Source organism: Chamaea fasciata, unplaced genomic scaffold, assembly GCF_029207755.1.
Source record: "Chamaea fasciata isolate MVZ Bird 193981 ecotype frontalis unplaced genomic scaffold, bChaFas1.0.hap1 SCAF_8, whole genome shotgun sequence".
NCBI classification, from domain to species: Eukaryota; Metazoa; Chordata; class Aves; order Passeriformes; family Sylviidae; genus Chamaea; species Chamaea fasciata.
The window spans coordinates 18,446,659-18,465,140 of record NW_027094093.1 but is presented as its reverse complement, the minus strand read 5'-3'; the positions used below and the strand labels follow the sequence as shown (position 1 = coordinate 18,465,140).

At 42.9% G+C, this 18,482-nt stretch overlaps 1 protein-coding gene across 4 annotated transcripts in view; it reads left to right on the top strand.

Moving 5' to 3' along the window:
- The first annotated feature begins 258 nt into the window (after window positions 1-258).
- The window catches only part of MAP3K20 (mitogen-activated protein kinase kinase kinase 20), a 93,305-nt gene continuing 75,081 nt past the window's right edge, over window positions 259-18,482 (top strand). For 2 of the 4 annotated variants that reach the window (XR_010722129.1, XR_010722128.1), the window contains exons 1-2: window positions 260-450; window positions 7,186-7,375. Coding sequence is in view for 2 of the 4 variants with exons in the window: in XM_066189923.1 (XP_066046020.1) it covers window positions 7,217-7,375 (159 nt within the window). In the remaining 2 variants the exon portion in view is untranslated. Of the gene's footprint in view, window positions 451-7,185; window positions 7,376-18,482 lie in introns of all 4 variants that reach the window. The other 2 variants (XM_066189923.1, XM_066189924.1) reach the window with 2 other exon arrangements.

Here is an 18,482-nt window from a genome sequence, read left to right as displayed (position 1 = left end):
GGTTCGGAGAAGCTGATGCTCCGTCCCGCTCGCCCCGGCGCTCCCGGCGCGGGTGCACGCTGCGGGGGCCGTGAGGGGCCACTGGGCCGTACGGCAGCGCCGGTGTCCCGGGGCGGGGGGGCCGCGCTCGCCGCCGCCCGCCGCCGCCACGGCCCGGGGCCGGCCCCGCCCGCCCTGCCCGGCACCGCGCCCCCTGCAGGCCGGGCGCCGCGCCGCCCGCGGCCCCGAGCCGGCGGCGGCCGCGCCTCCCCGTGGGGCCCGGCGCGGAGCGCGGGGTGGCGCCGCTGCGAGGCGGTGCGGGGGCGGCGGCGGCTCCGGCTCCGGCTCCCGGCACCAACCGGAAGCGCGGGGGACGGAGCGGGAGACGCGGTCGCGCCGGTTGTAGTCTCCCTCGCCGGCTCCGGGATCGGCGCCGCTCGGGTCCCGCCAGCCCGGAGCCCCTCGGGAAAGGTGAGCACGGCCAAGCGCCCCCCGCGGAGGCAGCGCTCGGGGCGGCGGCGCGGTGGGTGCGCATTCGGCTGGGCGGAGGGAGGCGGCGGGCGGCGGGCCGGGCCGTGGGTGTCCCCTCCGGGCTTGACGTTCCCCATGTTGAAGCAACTTCAGAAGCCCTGTGAAGGGAGGCGGCCGGCCGGGCACGCGGCCTGACTTTGCGTCGCTTTGGTCCCGCCGCGCCGGCCGAAAGCCCCCGCGGTCAGCGGCGCCCACGCTTGGCCGCGCAGTGGGACGGGGTCGGGACGAGCCGTGCCCCGCCGGGAGGACAGGGCAGGGCAGAGCGGTGCCCGCCGAGCGACACCCGGGCGGGACAGCCCGGCGTGGGAAAGGGGCTGCCGGCGGCGGCCGCCCGTGAGGGCGGGCAGCGGGGCACGGGCAGCGGGACACGGGCAGCGGGGCACGGGCAGCGGGACACGGGCAGCGGGGCACGGGCAGCGGGGCACGGGCAGCGGGGCACGGGCAGCCGGCGTCCGGCTGGGGGCTGCTGCGCTCGGCCGCCACTGCGCTCCTTAGAATGCGTTTCAGAATGCGTTTCAATGCAGCGCACCTGCTGGATTTTGCCGTTGTTTTGGGCATAAAATCCGTCGGGTTGAGATTTGAGGTGTGACTTTCATTCCCTCCGTTTTTTTCCTTCTTTTAAATAAGCTGTCGGTCTTCGGTTTTGCTGTGTTTGCTTAAGTTAGCTCGTTTCCAGCAGTATGATCTTTTATTAAGCACGTGTGTGTGAGCCATCTATTACATTACCCTGTATCCAGTACGCTCTGCTGCGAGTTTTAGCGACAGAGCCATCCGGAAAGCCATGGATCATTACTTTTTCTACGTTCCAGAAGCAGAAATAATTTGAAAGCACTGGATTAACTGGGTCACTGCCCGAAAACATCATAGCTTTCTGCAGGAGGCATGTGGTTAGATGTTTTCAGGAGTTTGTCCTGGAATTGTAAGTCCTCTGAAGCCTACTTATTTTATCTATCCCTAATGTGCTTTGCATACCGGTGGCATTTGTGTGAATAATGGTAACCCTGGAGAGCCTGGCTCACTGTGAGGGGAAGACAGAAACATGGACAAAACCGAGGCCCGGGTCCTGCAGCCTGGCCTGTGCCAGGACCAAGCTGTGCTGTGGGCCTGGATGCAGGCTTAGCTGCCTTGTCTTTCTCGCCTGCTGTTGTGTGTGTAGTACTGGCAGGCATCGCTTACAAGGTATAATGTAAGTGGAGTGACCAATTTTGGGGTTTTCTGAGATAAAATGTTTTCTGTTTAAAGTGAAGCCTTTAAAGCCTTCAGTCTCTGCCATTGACATAGCTTGGCTTAAAAATTTTTCTTTTCCTGCAGTTCTCAAACTGTTTAGGTGGAGTTGAGCCCTCTTTCTGCAGCAATGGTTTTATAAATTAGAACAAAATTAGAAACGTTATTAATGGAAGTTATGCAGAATTCTTAGGTTCTGACAAAGGACAGGCTCAAATGTTGTTGAGTCTGTAACTAAGGTAGGCAGAGCCATGCCGCCAGTCTCACCATCTGCAGGATTGCTACTCAGTCTGATTAAAAGTTTAGGAGTTGCAGAGGTTGTTGGCTTTATTTTAACTCATTGGGAGATTAGAAGATTAGGATATATTTAATTTGGATTTGTGCTTGGAGTTTGTTTGCGTCTTATCCATCAGCAGTTCATTATATGATTAAGGTTTTTTTAGTTATAAAAACTTCTTTCTGCAGTATCTTTTGTAGCTCAATGTTACTGTGACTCCTTTTCTGTTTTCTGTTTGGATGAGACAATGGTTAACCATCTTTTGGTGTTTGAGGGTGGGGTTTTTTTGTTGGACATTTTTATTTGTTTGGGGTTTTTTGTTGGTTTGTTTGTTTGTTTTAATATATATGTTTTAACTCTGTATAAATATACTGCTGAAAAAATCCAGGTTGGTATGCTCAAGGACTGCAGGCCATGTTGGATACAAAGGATGATTTGGGTCTAAAAATGGATGGTCAAAGATCCTGAAAGCAAATGGGCTGTTTTGCCAAATAAGGAAACTTGGCACATTCAGCTGTGTATTTTAAGATAGCACAAGTGTGGTGTGCTACTACTTTATTGGCAATATGTTGGCAGTGTGCCTTCCTGCAAGAAGCACTGAATCCTACTTTGTGGAACCACGCAGTAAAGTGAGGGGCAGGGTTGTTCCCTGTAATAAATTACAAAGGCTGTTCCTGCAGTAATTGAATACTTGAGCAGCGTCAGGTGCACGTGCAAGATGAGAGATGCAATTTTCAGTTTTGCAGCCACGCACTAAACAAAATATGAGTTGCAGTTACTGTGCAATTTGTAAATTCTTTCTTACCTCCTGTCTCTAAGTCCCTCAAGTGGAAGCTCTCTATACTCTGGGAGCAGTAGCTGAATGACAAAAGGAAGGGTCTTCTGTTTTCTATGTGGGATAAAGCAGAGTGTTGGGCATGGTGACACTTCCCCTACATTGCAGTTTGCAGGGAGGTGGGAGGTATAAGTGAATGCGTTGAGTTCTTCCAGTGTTGCTGTGCTAAGATGCATGGCAGCATGTCTGCCTGGAGATTCCCTCACCTTGGGGTGTCTAGGAGGAACAGCAAATGTGGGACCTTAGCAGGGCCAGGACCCTCACATGGGTTAATCCCCTAAAGTGCTGTAATCACAAGAAGCCAGTGATGGTGGATGGTTTCCTACACCTGCATCATTGGTGTACTGAACTGAGCTTGTGGTGACTTTGCTTGCTGCAAAGTGACTCTGTGTAATAGACCTGACACGTTACATACTAATGTTAAATAATTATTTCAGATGTTAAACACTGCCAAATGCAACCCAGGTCTGTTACTTTTTGGTATGAAATTAACAGCTTCCGACAGCATGCTCAAATATAAGTTACTATGTGGAAAAAAAAAAAAGAGCTGGGAGAAGATGTAGATGTTGCTGCAAGATTACAAGCTCATGCTAGCTATTAGAAATGAAACAGAAAAAGGAGAAAATTCTTTTACTCCCAGGAAGATCCCATAGGAGTAACTGAAATAACCAGCAGTTAAATTATTTCCTGAAATACCTGTCATTCACTGTTTCTGAATTGTCATGTTTTCATTTAATTGAGAATAAGCAAGAGTCAGTCAATGCAGTGTTTCCCTGCTACACAGTGATGGTACTTGAACACCCGAAACCGTGAGTGGGGAAGGAGGGTGCTGGTGGCAAACCCTCCTTAGCTGTGTGTAGGGGAGTTGCTGTAAGGCCCCTGGAGGCCCTGTTGCAGAGGACTGCTCTCCTAGAAGTGTAAGATGCGAGAACGTGCTGCACATTGTTGGAATTCTGTGCTTATTTCAGATGCAAGTGGAAGACTGTGGAGTTTAATGAAATACCTGATCTATTTTTTTTTTCTCTTAACCAATGTTATAAACTCAGATTGTTAAATATCTTTAAAACAGGATGACAAGTTAATAAGTGTGTGTGGATTTGTCACTTGCAATTGTTAATCTAAACAGTTGTTTTCTCAAATATAACACAGAGATTGATCTTTCTAATTGAGGATTACCTACTTTGAATCCAAAAACATAGAGTAATGTTTAAACAGGTCTGTTGTTTCATCTAGAAAAAGAAAACAAATGCAGGCTGGTTTTAATTACAGATCTCTAAATAGAGTGTCTCTTGTAAATCTCCTCTACTTTCTCTGGAAAAAAAGCATCTGGAACAACCTGGTGCCAACCAATGAACCATTCTTTAAATAACATTAACTTATCGTATGCTGGTGCCCTATAGCCTCTTTGCCACTACCTGAAAAGAGGTTGTGGTCAGGCAGGGGTCAGCCACTTCTCCCTGACAACCAGTGACAGCACAAGAGGACATGATCTTAAACTGTATCAGGGGAGCTTTAGGCTGGACACGAGGAAGCAATTCTTCACAGAAAGGGTGATTAAACATTGGAGTGGACTGCCCAGGGAGGTGGTGGAGTCACTGTTGCTGGAGGTGTTGAAGGAAAGACTGGATGTGGCACTCAGTGCTATGGTCTAGGTGACATGGTAGTAGTATTCGGTCATAGGTTGGACTCAGTATCTCAAAGGTCTTGCCACCTGATTCACTGTGTAATCCTGCAGCTGGTTGACTGCTGTAGGTAAATTTGAAATTGAGACAGTGTTTAAAGAACGAATGATAGCTTCTGCAGGGGCTTGTGTCCCAGGCACTGCATTGTGAGTGCATGAAAATTTAGATAAAGTTTGAAGCAGTAAGGAGGACCCATCAGAAAAGTACTCATTTGTATTTGTCAAGTGTCTGATGTGCATGTTATTCTCTGCTAGTGTAATTTTCAGGAATCAAATAGTTTACTAGTTTGTACAGTTCATTTGGTGGTTTGGGTGAACAATAATGTTAAATAATTTGACAACTCTTCAAAGCTATCAAATTCAGATAGTGAATGCCAGAAATTTGTTTCCTGGGGTGTGTTTTTCTTTTTACTTGGTTTCCTTTTCTTTCTGGCATCCCAAATGCAATGATCTGTTTTCCGCTATTCCCACTTTCCTGTTAAATTTATGGTCCAGTCAGTGCATATGCTTTTGCCTGCGAGTCACATCACTCTTCTAGCTAATTCTGTTGTCAGTAAGGAGATTTGTTCACTTGAGTGTGATTACCTGTGTGCATAAAATTGTGCAGGGCTGTGGCCTTAAATTGTGAGGTCTTGGGGTTGAGAAGTCAACCTGTTTTATTTGTCTGTAAAGTGTCACATAATGCTTGAGACACCATGTACACATGCATGAACTTGGAGTAACTGTTGGAGTAAACAATGCAAACGAACTTTTGTTTCTGAAGATCTGTTTCTGAAGATAAGCAGCACCAGCAAAGAGCAAAACATTAACACATTCATTACGCTCTTGGTTTGTAGGACTGACCAATTTCCTTAACTTTGAGCTTTCTCTAAAGAAAACGTGTGCAGGCTGTGCAGAAGGTGACTCTGAGATGGCAGGAAATTAACAATAGCAACAAGGTTAAAACAAGGACAGAAGGTCATCTGGACAGCTCAGGCACTTGTATTAGGGAAGAGGCTGCAGAGCACTGGAAGAGTGGACTTCATTTCACATCTCGCTGCTAACCCCTGACTCTGGCTTGCAGCTCTGGGGAGAGAACATTCATGTTCCCTCTCCAGGAGCTCTGCAGGCTGGCTGTCGGTGAAAGGCTTGAAGTCTGCTCCTTGCTAAAAAGCCTTCAGTATGCATAGTAAAGTTGTCATGATCTGGTCAGCATTTGTCTTTATCTTTATGGGTCGTCGAGAGGTATAAAATGAAGCAGACAGTTTCAGAGAAGGCTCTGTGTTATGTTGTGTGTAGAAAAGTGTTGATATCTTCAGTTCTCATTTGCAGAATAGCTCCAACCAAATAGTGCCAAAAATTCCTGATCAAATGATATCTCAAAATTTTAGTCAGAGTAGCTACATGATCAGGAGAGCCAGGGGGCAAATAATGCTTTTGTATTTGTTACAGAAGGGGCTGGCATAAAGAGATTCTGGCTGTCAGCAGTACAAGGAGTTGGCATGGGTGTGTTTCCCAGCTCTGGACAACACATAATGTGTTTTACCTCAAAAAGCCCTATGGAATGGAGGTTCCCAGAAGACATTGTATGTTTTAGTACTGTAATTTACCAGTGAAATAGGATGTGTAGTTTTCACCATCAACCCAAAATCTCTGGTTCTTTTTTGGCTTGTTTTATTTAAACTCATCTCTTATTTTATGCCGATAAATTTACTGTCATTAATTGCAAGTATAGTAACTTTTGCTAGTAATTAAAACTACTTTGTCTAGGCTGGTGCATCCGAACTGAACCCACAGCAGACTTGCAGATGATTCTGGAGTATGCCGTGTCCTGCGGTCCCATTAAAGACCTGAGCTTTCTGATCTTATATCATTAAAAAAAAGAAACCTAAAATTAGTCATTGTTCATCCATTTGGGTGATAATGTTTCTTGAAATTCGCTACAGCCATAAGCTTTATCACCGTGAAATCTCAGGGAAGGACATTCTGTTCCCCTGTCAGCAGATTCGGGATCATCTCTTGAAACTGCCGACACCAGTCTTGGCACAGGCTGCAGAATTTCACATAATGCAACCCAGATGAATTACCCTGTACTTGCGCTTTGTTACAACGTGCAAACAGAACTGAGTCACTCAGGAAGAGAGATTTACCATGGCCAGGTTTTTCCACATCCTTGCGTGAAGTGCTCCGGCCTGGCCCGGAGCGCCGTCGAGGCGCTCGGTGCGTGCCAAGGTGCCGCCGTCGCTGGCCGCGGCTGCCGCCCGGCCCGGGTGCCGTGTGCCCGTGCCCGGCCGTCGTGGCGGGAGCGCGGCGTGCCTGGCGTGCCGGGGCGGGCAGGCGACCCGCGGCCGGGAACACGCTTCCTGTCCGTCCGCAGAGAAGGCGGCCACGTGCCTGCCTTTTGCAGAGCTGCTTCCAAGGTGTTTGGGAAGCGTCAGGATTGCTCTGAGGAATACTGTTCGTTGTTTCTGTCCCCCAACTCCTCCTAATAGCTTGTGCAAATTATGCAAACTTCTGCACAGTCTGTTGGAATGCAAGTTCTCAGGCTCTTTTCCTCCTGTGGCCTGTGGATTTTACTGTCGTCTGCTTATGATTCTGATTTTGGGGTGACTGAGCATGGGTAAGGAAGTCCATGAATCCTTGGAGCATGTGCATTAATAGAAACTTTTCTCTTTACAGGTTTTGCTGTGGTATATTTTGTCATTATGAGATGTCGTCTACCAGTGCTTCATTTGTGCAAATTAAATTTGATGACTTGCAGTTTTTTGAGAACTGCGGTGGAGGGAGTTTTGGGAGTGTCTACCGAGCCCGATGGATTTCTCAGGACAAGGAGGTGGCAGTAAAGAAGCTGCTCAAAATAGAAAAAGAGGTAAAAGTTTACTTTTCATTCACTTTGTCTGCTGTGGTAACAAGAACAAAAATTCTTTCCTAGTGTTTTGCGTCCTCTAGGTAATGCATGTAAACTACCTTGGGAATTTTGTTCATTTAATTGCAAGACTCTGTAAACCATGAGGTTACAGTAAAGAGCAGTCCGAGCCGAAGGGGCTGATTTAAAAGCATTATTGATTTACCATTCACTGTTCTCTCCCACTTTTCTTGTTTCGCAACTCTCCTCTGCCTGGCCCTGAGGAGGAGGAGAGCTGGCTGCACCTGTGGAGCTACTTATTTCCCCTTGATACCACAGGCATGTTGCTAGATAGGAAGAGGCAGTGTTCCTGTCATTACCTGATTCCATTTTCTACTCTTGACGTCTGCTCTGTGGCTCACATCTGTACGTTCGCTGCAGGCTTAGGGTTGTCTCTTCCCTGCCTGCTGAAGATTTTGATCTAGGGCTCCACTAGCTCCCAGTTAGTCATAGCCACATAGTCATAGTTTGGTCTTGCAATGAGGTAGTTTTAACCCTAACTGTTCTGCCAGTCACCTTCCCTTGGGGCATCTTGTGACCTGGAAAGGCAGTTGGGTCCTTGTCGATACTAGGGGAAAAGACAGAATTAGCTATGTGGACCTTTACCAGCTAAGGTTGATTTGTCGTGTTATTATATATATCTTTTAAGCTTTTTAGATTTGTCTAAAAGTCCTTTTGACCCCTCAGCTTTCTACAGTTTTGGCAGAGACATGCTGTATGTGGTCCTCACAGTGCTCCAGTCCGCACCACCGATGGAGCAGTGAGCACACCCCAGTGTAGTGATGGACAGCACAGTTACTGGACTGCTGTTCCATCATGACTGTATGTAACTTGTGTACAGTATCCTCGGACTATTGTAGGAAGACAGTTACAAGCTGGAGGACAGCAGAGCAGTGCTAGGAATAATAGACTTAGTAAATAATCAGACACCAAAGTTCATCCACTGCTGCAGCAGCGGAGCTGCCATGATTGTGTCATGCTTAGTGATGTGATAAGCATCTTTGATCATGATTGTTGCTGTCTAAAATAATGTCGAAGGATCTCACCATTTTTCTAGGGCAATGGAAGATTTATACATTCTGCCCAAAGTCAGTTTGTGCTGTTCTCTTTATTTTTACTATTTGTTAATATCAAAAGATACATGAAGAGTAAAATTTGTGCTATGCAGTATAAGTTATGCGCTCCTTAAAAATAACCTGTCTAGCGGATCTCAGTCAGGGTCAGTGAAATACCTTTATTGAACATGTGTGTTTCTGAAGGCATTACACCTGTATCTGTGCTAGCTAGACCTGTTGTTATGTACTTAAAGCATTTTTTTGAAAGTAAATTTAAAACCAGTATTACTACATCTTGTCATGGCATCAAACTTCAAGGAATGAGAAAGGATGGAGAAAGGAAAATCCTGTGTATTACTTGACACAGTTGGACCATTCAACAGAAATTCATTTTTTAAAGACATCGCAACACAAAGTTCAGCTTGGAGTAGCAAGGAACACAGGTTGCAGAGCAGGAAAAGGAAACCATATGCCAGAAAGAGTATTATAATTTAAGGATCTATTTAGGGATTAATGAAGACTTGCAACTCAGTAAGAGCTCATATCATGGTGCTGTTGGGCAAATTAGGTTAATTGTTTTGCATATGCAAATCAGGATCAAGTAATTTGTAACAACCAGGCCTGCTTTATCTTGGTATGTAGCACTGGGAAAATTGTTGTTAGGCATATGTGGTTCTTTTATGTTTAAAAGAGTGAAATGAACTGTAAGGGCAGCCCAAGGGAATCTGCAAAACAGAGTGGGGGTGTCAAGAGCTGGTGATGAATATCATCCTTCAGGATGAGTTGACAGAAGGGGAGAAAGTGCCTTCCATCACAAATTTGTTTATTTTTCTTCAGACTGGTTATAATCTGCAACTTAAACTAAACAAGACAGGTTATGGAAGCAGCTTGGTATGGGCACTTTCTCTTGGAAGTTTTCTGGGAAGGTAGTGGAGAGGCAAGTGGTGATGCCTTAAATAAGTCTGACAAGCTTTGGCAGAACTTCTCTGTCAACAGCCTTAGTGAATTAAAAAATAAGAGCTTAGATACAAAAATTGCATTTTCATATGGAGAAAATGATGGGATAGTTTAATCTAGTGCGAAAAGTTATTGCAAGAACTAGTGCTTGGAATTTGTAGCCAGAAAAATTAGAATGGAAAGAAAAGCACAAATTATCAGGAGTGAGGATGAGTAACACTTGGCACAGACTACAATTGAAAGGAGTAAAGATGAAGGATCCTTTTCGTGTCTTCTCATTGAGATGTCTTTTTAGACAATTATTTTTGTCAAGTTGTTGAGCTCAACACAGGAGCATTTTGCTGAAGTATAGTGGCCTGTGCTGTACCAGAGGCCAACTTGGTGGCCAAGGGTCTTCTGACCCTAATGGCTGTCACATGTTTACATATGCAGCATCTTCATCTGTAGTGATGACAATAATGAATGTCTGTGACTGAACTGCACTGAAAGTCATGGTGAGTTAATGACTCTTATGATATCAATACAAAAATAACTTGCTGTAACTCTTGTGTATCTGTGTTTAGCAGATACTTGGATGCATTTAGTCCAGAAAACCAATTATTCTGTGCATTTGGACAGTGCTTTCAGGCACTCTTGGGGATGGTCCTTTGTGGGGCTGAGAGTTGGATTTGATTATCTTTGTGGGTCCCTTCCAGCTCGGCATAACCTGTGATTCTACTCTTTCTAATTTATTTGGAAGGAAGTGTCCTTTTATCTCCATGACTGCATGTCTTGTATTTCTGTTAACTGCTGCCAATAATCCATAACAACTGATTAGAGGGAAAACATAGGAGAGTTGTGAAAAACTTGCTCAGAGGCATTTCATGCTGGCCAAGTCCTAGGGAACAAGCCAAGTCAATAGAGCTATGGTATCATTCTGCAAATATGTTCTATCTGTGTGTCATTTTATTAAACAAGCCAATCACAACCAGTAAAGATCGGGAAGGTTTTATATTAGCCAAGGGGCTAACAAGTTCTAACATGTGAAACAAAGCAATTTTTGTTCCAGCATAGCATACTAGAATATATGTTTAGAAAAACTTACAAATACTTGGAGGAGTCTTGCTCAGACAGATTGCTTTGAAACTCTTTGAAATCTGAGAAATACCCCTGCAAAGCGTTAACTTTTTATAGACAGGCAGTAAAACACAACTTTATGGGAAAAGATGTGTGTTTATGTGAAAAAATACACCAAAACAGGTCTGATAGGAAAAATGTATGTATGCTACAAGGCCTTGATTAGAATATCAGATGTGAAACTGGGCAAGAATTGTGCTGATTTAGTAAAACATAGGAATGTGGCCCAAGTGATTAAACAGCAGCAAACCAAAAATTAAGTTGCCATTTTATTATCTAGCACAACCGCTATAGTGGTTTTAGGTTTAAAGTAGGAAACAGGAGTTGCTAGTGAATTGTTTTATAGAAAATTAGGCTGTCAGCATGATGTTTATAATGCATGTGGCAGAGTAGAAATGTCTCCTGTAGCAGGATCTGTCCTTTTGCCCTAAGTGATAATTTTGTCTACTCATTGAAGAAAATTGCACATCTGCTGCTCCGGAAGTTATTTGGTATTTTTGTGAGGGATTTATACGAATTATTAGATGAACCTGTAATTTGGCTCCCACTGAAATGAATGGGAGAGACTGGGGCCAGGGGCCTTATTCTGCAAATTGCTAGCAGTTCTTTTGACGCCATTATCTCGAGCAGATAACTGCTGGAGTGAAGTGTTACAAATGTTGTTTTATGCCTTGCCGCGTTAGCTTTTCACTGAAGAGCACTCACCTCCTTTGATTGCCCATCTCTGAAGTTCACCTGTTATTTGTCACTGCTTTTGAGGGCTGTGCTTTTGGTGGCATTTTGTTGGCAGCTGGCGTGTGGAGTGTGGTTCTTCACCAGGAGGTTTATTACTGCTGGAATTTCACCTGAAATTTGAATTGAATTTTAATACCACTGGTCTTTGAAAGTACTCCATGGTCCATAAGCTGTCTCCATGCTATTGATAGGCAGCAGCATTGCTTCAGCCATTACAACCAGGGTACTTGGATACAAGATCACGGGATTTCGTGCAGTACATATGTTCCTGGACTCCTTCAAAATGCTGGCAGTGGTCTGTGCAAACTGCAGGAGAATGGTGGGAAAACACCCAGTAAAAAGTAATTGTACTCTTACTGGGAAATACTTAAATATTTCTGGTGAACTAAGTTGTGGTTAGAAGAATTTAACTTGAGCAGGAATAACTGTGCATGATTTGTTCAGTCATGTCTGTAATGCATTTGAGTTTTATGAGACTCGAAAATAAAAACATGCTTTCTCTAGTTTTGATGCTGTATTGCCTGGAGTCTGACTACCATGGAAGTTGATTTTATATTGTCAGGGCTTTTTGTATGTGATACGTGTGTTGTAAGCTTTTGGGGATATTTTAATGCTTCATAAAAATTTTCATATGGCATATAATGCAGCTTGTTCACTGTTTTGATTTTTATGATCCAATTCTGGAAAGGACTGTTCAGAAGACATAGATTGTGCTTGTACCTTCTGAAGGGGATGAGTTAAGTATAATCACATGCGTGTCACTGGACTTACCTCATTCATGTTTGTAGTGCTAAAAGAGAGCATGTGATAATTTTAATGTGGGTCATGAGAGTAAGGACTGGCAATGATTTGCAAGAGTAACAAGAGAAAAACAACAGAGTAAAATAAAGCAAAACAAAACAAACTGAAATGGATAATTCAGTCCTGAGAGGACTAAAAATAGGAGATGTTCTTTTTCTTTGTAGTTTGTAGCTGGTGTGGGTGCTCTGGTGCCAGCCTTGAATGACTTTCCACACTGGGTCCTGGCTGTAATGAAGGGCAATTTCGATGCTCTATTAATATTTTATTATCTCTTTCTAGGAGGTTCTACTCCCTTACCTCTCTCAGGTCTGAGTCAGCAAGTATTGAGAGTGGTGAACAGGGAGAGACGTCTTAGAGGTTGTGAAGTTGTGCAGGGTGTAGTCGAATATATGAGCCTTCTAGGGATATCTGCACCTGTACTGAAAAATAATGAATTTCACAGTAAGTGATCTCATGGGAACCCATCCAGCCCCATATTAATTCAAAGAAAAACAGAATCACAGAATCAACTAGATTGGATGAGACCTTCGAAATCAAGTCCAACCTATGACCTAACGCCACCTTGTCAATTAGACCGTGGGATTGACTGCCACATCTGGTCTTTCCTGAAATACCTCCAGGGATGGTGACTCCACCACCTCCATGGCCAGCCCATTACAATGCTCAGTCACCCTTTCTGTGAAAAACTTCTTCCTGATGTCCAGCCTAAACCTCCCCTGATACAGTTTAAGACCATGTCCTTTTGTCCTATTGCTAATTGCTGGGAGAAGGGACTGACTCACCTCCTTTCAGGTTTACTGCTCTGTGGTGTAAGTTGCTAAAAGGAGATAAAACTGTATTTATTATACTAGAGGACTGTCTTAAAATGTCTTAGTTTCTGTTTTACAGAGTGGTTATTTTGCAAGATTTTCTGTTTGGGTTTTTTTATATATTTTGGTAACGGAATTGGCTTAGAGCACTTCTCTTGGTGCTGACTAGGGTATTCTCAAAAGGTATCAAGAGGATACTTAGAACTCTTTACAGACTGGAAGTTGTCAAAATTGCTTCATATGCTCCAGCTGTTGTGTATTCTGTATCTTGCAGGATAAATCATTTTGGATAGGAAAGACTTCTGCAGTGAATCTGGCTGATTCTTTATTTGCCCTATTCTTGGCTTTTATTCAAGGGGTAATTTTCTGGAGGACTTTATTTTGTAAATGAATGTCATATTTCCAGGAGTCAAGAAAGTCACTGCATGAGATTTTCCTAGTGGATGCTTTGGATAAGACTTTGTTGTAAGCGTCATGGCATACGTGTTGCAACCAAAATATTGTTCAAACCCCATTTTTGGGAGACACCAGTATAATGAAAGATGATGTAGCATTGCCAGAATACAATTAATCTTGCGAAAAAGAGGCTTTAGTTTAATTTCGTCTGTTTTAAGATAGTTCATTTCTGTGTCTCTCCCTCCTAAAACAATCTTGGAAACAGAGGAATCCAGACATAGAAAAGTATTTGTCTGTATTTTGCTGCATTTTATTGGTAGTGGATTTTTTTACTTGTGTATTTAAACATTCTTATACCCAGTTTTTCATTAAATTAGTAACAATTTGAGAGTTGCCTCATGTAAATAATGAGTATTTGTAGTACAAGTTGTGTGGCTTACTGGGTTTTTTTTTGACCAACTTAATCTGAGATTCTTACGTACACTGGCCTGTATATACACTTTAAATCAAGATAATTTTGGGGTTAATTTGATATGGACATCAGCTTCAGTGAAACTGGTGTATCAGGGCCCACACTGGCAGTATGTGACTTCAAAATTTATTTTGAGTTAGTTGAGACATAATAACTGTCTGTGGTGTAAACCACAAGATTTTGTACTAAAATTGTAAAGGGATAAGTGCGTGTGTCCTCTTGACTGGTGGCCAGTGTTAAACAGTTGCTAAGTAAACATTTTTGATTAACAGGTAAATTATTAAGCTAAGATGCACCAGATACGTCTATTGCTTCCTTTTGCTTGTCTTTTGAAGTGCCTTAAATTTTGTAAGTGAGAAGTAAAATTACCTTGCATGTGCTGCTCGTTAGGAATATAGGTACAGCTTCCTTAGCTTGGTTGACTCACAGGAAATTACTGTGTGCCTGATCCCTCGGTTAGGAATATGTCTGTGAGGTTTGGACCCTTTTATCTCAGATATCTTCAATTTTAGTGGTTTGTGTTTTTTTTTTTTTTTTTCTTTTCCCCCAGAAGGTGCAACATCTGCAAGGGAGCAAATTTTTGGGCTGTTTCCTATAAATTATGAATAAATGTTGTTTAGAATAGGGAGAAAAATCTCTGATTGTTTAGAAAATACTCTTTCTTATCTGCTTTGCTCTCCACAACATGCAGCCTGTTAGGATATTATTAAATATTCTTTACTTTTGTAATTAGTTTACTTCCTTTGCATTTAGTTTACTTCCATTGCATATTGTCTTAAATATTATTCTGTCAATTGCAAGTTTTTGTTTGACAGTGGGCGGCTCACATTTCCAGTAGCTACTTAGTTGCAATTAATGGCTTTTTTCTTAGGGTGGTCTATTTTGTTTGTTTGTTTCTTTATTTTGAGCTTTTTTTTGTGGGGGTTTTTTTGCCTTTTTTTAAATTTTATTTTTTCTCTAGATATATTTCTACTGTTTCAGTCTTCTTTTTGCATGGACTCAGTTGCTATTTATAATTTGGAGGAGACGTTGTGTTGCTTATTTTTTTATGCCAGCAACCCTTGACATCAAATGGCAGCTCTTTTGTTTCCCCTCCCACGACATTTTGTGACCCTGAGCTTCTGCTGAAGCGATTAACTGCAAAATAATATTTTTGGATGTTTAAGCTGTCCTGAAGCTTTGCTGTGGAAATCTCATGGATACAGAAGAAATCCTTTTTTCTCAAAGCTCAGTTTTAGACCGTTGTAGGCTCAAGCAATTGAGGATTGGTTTAAGGGAGATTTATGTAGACATTTATTTAACTATATGGTTTTCTTAAAACTACGTTACAAGTAGAAAATCACAATGACAGGTGAGTGGTAACTTGAGAGATGATAAGTGATTGCATGTTTGAGTCTTACGTGCTTTGAGGGACAGTGACAATTTAAATGTCTGTGACCCACACTGAAATTTGTTGGTGTTGCAATTCCTGGGAATGCCAATTAAATAACTTGCACTCACTGCAGCATATGGAGTGACAAATCGTTTCTGATGATCCCAGAGAAGCTCCTGAGGTGTGTGGAAGTATTGTGTGAATTGGACACAGTTTCTAGGTTTTTGCATGCCTGTGTGATGGTTCAGATGAAGTCAGAGACCTGTGCTGGAGTTGGTGTGATCCGAGTCTGGAACCATTAATATTCTGGAGGCCATTTTCCACAGGAGTATTCAAAACTGAGCGTGGGGCTGCAGTCTCTGGCTGGGTCCCTAAGCTGCTACCACCACACACATGGTGGCAATGGAATTTTGAACAACGAGTTTTGTGCTTTTAAGAGAGAGAACTAGATAGGCCCTACTTTACTTCCTTTTTTTGTTTTTTAGTCCTTAATTTTAAACTGGCTGCATGTGAGTTGTGTAAGGGTCTGGGGCACAAGATTTAGCTGAAAACAAAGTTGAAGAAAAAAGAAAGTATGTCCTAACTTGAATGCAAGCATCAAAATCAGTCTTTTTAATTGTTCTGACACAACTAAGACTGTAAGTTTTATTTCATATTTACCTATTTCCACTTACTAAGGTGCTGATAGAGAAAGTTTCCTTTTTAAGAGGACAATATAAACAGTCACAGGAAAACATTCAGATGTGTTTATGTTAGCTGGAGGCTGCAGAGGAGCCCGGAGAACAGCTTCAACATTAACTCTTTCTCTTATACTCAGTTAATTGTACTAACAAACCAGGGAGATGAGGCCAGCAAGGGCAAACACAGAGCTGTTCTTCTGATCCAACTGCCTCCAAACTGCCCTGTTTCTTTTTTTAAATGTTTCATCTGTTGCACTTCAGCTACTGGGGAAGAATCCAATTTGCAAATACATGTTTGTTTGTTAGACTAATGTTTAGAGAATCTGAATTCTGCAGAATTTCTATTTAAGAAAGTCAGTTCCACAGGGAAACACAGGGTGTTGTGCACACAGGAGGGGCCCCCTATGGGTGTACCTCCTTGGCAAAATAGGGCCTGGTCCTTGGATGTTGTTGGAGGGGAACAGTGTTACACACCTTCCTACTTGTCTTCTGCCTCTGGTTGCTAATTTATTTTACTCCAAAACTCCTGAAAATTGAGGTTCCTCTTGGCTAAATGATGGAGGCAGGGGAGAAAAAAAATTATTTTATTATAGACACGACTGACCAAATAGCTCTGGGTTTTCTGTATTGGACATCTGATTTACCAGGAGCCACATCGAAAATAAGTGTGGCTTGTAAAATCCCTTGAGCTGTTGTAGGAGAAGTGAGGAAGCTCTGGGTAGACACCAGAAGATGAGATGCAGTTGCTTGTACTAAGTTGCTCTTGGAAGGTGGGAAAACCAAAAGACACGCATGTGGGCTGGGCAGGGGCGGCCTTTCAGTGAAAGCCGAGGCACTCTGGAAATTATTATCTGGCAGAGGCCGAATAGGAGAGATGAGTAGGTTGTTCTGGAAACTTGTAGTTTGCCACAAGTAGTAGTTGCTGCACCCTCGAGCAAATGAGTGAGATTTTCCGAGAGGTTATCCTTTCTTCTTGGAAGAATCACAGAGCTGAGAGAGTGTTGTGCATGCCTATGTGAAATTAAAGGGGGCAAAGCACAGAAATCAATTCTTGTCTAATCTTGTAACAACTTTAATTTTAGTAATGTTAGATGCATTTGAGGCAAACCTTTCGAACATGAAGGCTTATAAGTAGTGATTGGTGGGTTTCCATTTTTATGAACTGTGTACTTTCAATCTCCTAAACCAAGGGAATGGCTTTTTGACTTCTCTGTGATGGTATGTCTCTGTATGCTGAGGATGCTGTGTGTGATGTAAGGATGTAGCAACAGATGGCTACAATTTGGAGCTGTTGAATTCCTCTTTGTTTTGGATGTTGCTTTGCTATTAACCCCCTAGGAGTTTGTGAGAGCCCTAAAGGCAAATGCAAGATCCAGACTCCACTCAAAAGGACCCCACATTTTGGAGTTCTGCTCTCAACTTTTGAGTTCTTGGTTGTTTATGTATTGGTACCAAAGCCTTTATTGTAAAGTCATCTCTCCAAGCCAGTGTCTCATCTGTCCTGTGCAGAAGTTGGCAGGAATGTGCTTTCTGGGACTGGGTTCCGAGTGGTTTACTCTGTTCCCATTACAGACCCATTCCCTGTAAGTGCTATAATTCTGGAAGGAGTCCTGCAGGTTTTCAGTGACTGGGAATAAGGCTCAGTCCTCCTAGGATCAACAAGCGTTCTGTTTTCACTTAATAAATTTGAAACCTGCTGTAAGCAATCTCTTGCCTTTTCACTAGTATGATTCTGTGCTGTACTGTGAGAAGTGGGATATTTGCTGCCTGTTACAGCTGTTACTGAGATGAATGTGAAGTAACAGCACTAACAGGGTGCCTAACTCAAGAAATTTAGGGCGAGTGACACTTGATTCTGTAGCAACATTGGCATCAGCTGTTAGCTTTGGTGACATGGTCATTGCCTTGAAACTGTGACCTGAGTTTCCTTTTTGAGAAATGAAGAACCTGCAAACCCACTTCAAAGACCAGGGCAGCTGCTTTGTTTGTCTTTAAAAATCTGTATTTCTGCCTTTTTGCTTGGTCAATGTTTAGAACCATTGAAAAAGTAAATGTGACATGGGGACTGAGATCCTGCAGCTAGAGCTCCTTTATAATTACATATTCAACCACAACTGCACAAAGGAAAATGAGAGTCCCTTTTCCTTTATGTACCTTATTTCAGTTTTCCCTTAGGGTTTAAATTGGCGTTTTGGGCTATATTCGCTCAAGCCACTGAAGAGCTTATCAGAAAAGGAAGGAAACAGAGGGAGGGAAAGAAAGATTTCCAAATGACAAGCGTTTGAATAGTCGAAGTTCAATCCCTAAAACAAAAAGTGGAATCTTTTTTTTTTTCTAAATAATGTGCTTTACAGTCTCACCTCTCATCTTGAGAAACATAAAAGAGCAAGTAAAAGAGATGACCCAAATCACAGAGTCCTTTGAAAGAAAAAATTCAGCTGTTTTGAACACTTACAATCAAAGGAAGTGGTTTCCCTAATTACATGAACTATGTGAAAGCTCTCAGAATAGCTCTTCCACCCCAGGATTCCTTGCACTTTAGAAGTTTGCATAAAAGCTCACATGGAGAATCAGATGCAAAGTGTTTGATTCAAATTTTATTAGGGAGAAGTGAGCATACATTCCTATCTCTGGGTTTGACAGCTGCTTGGGTTTGGACCACAAGCCTGGGTTTGATG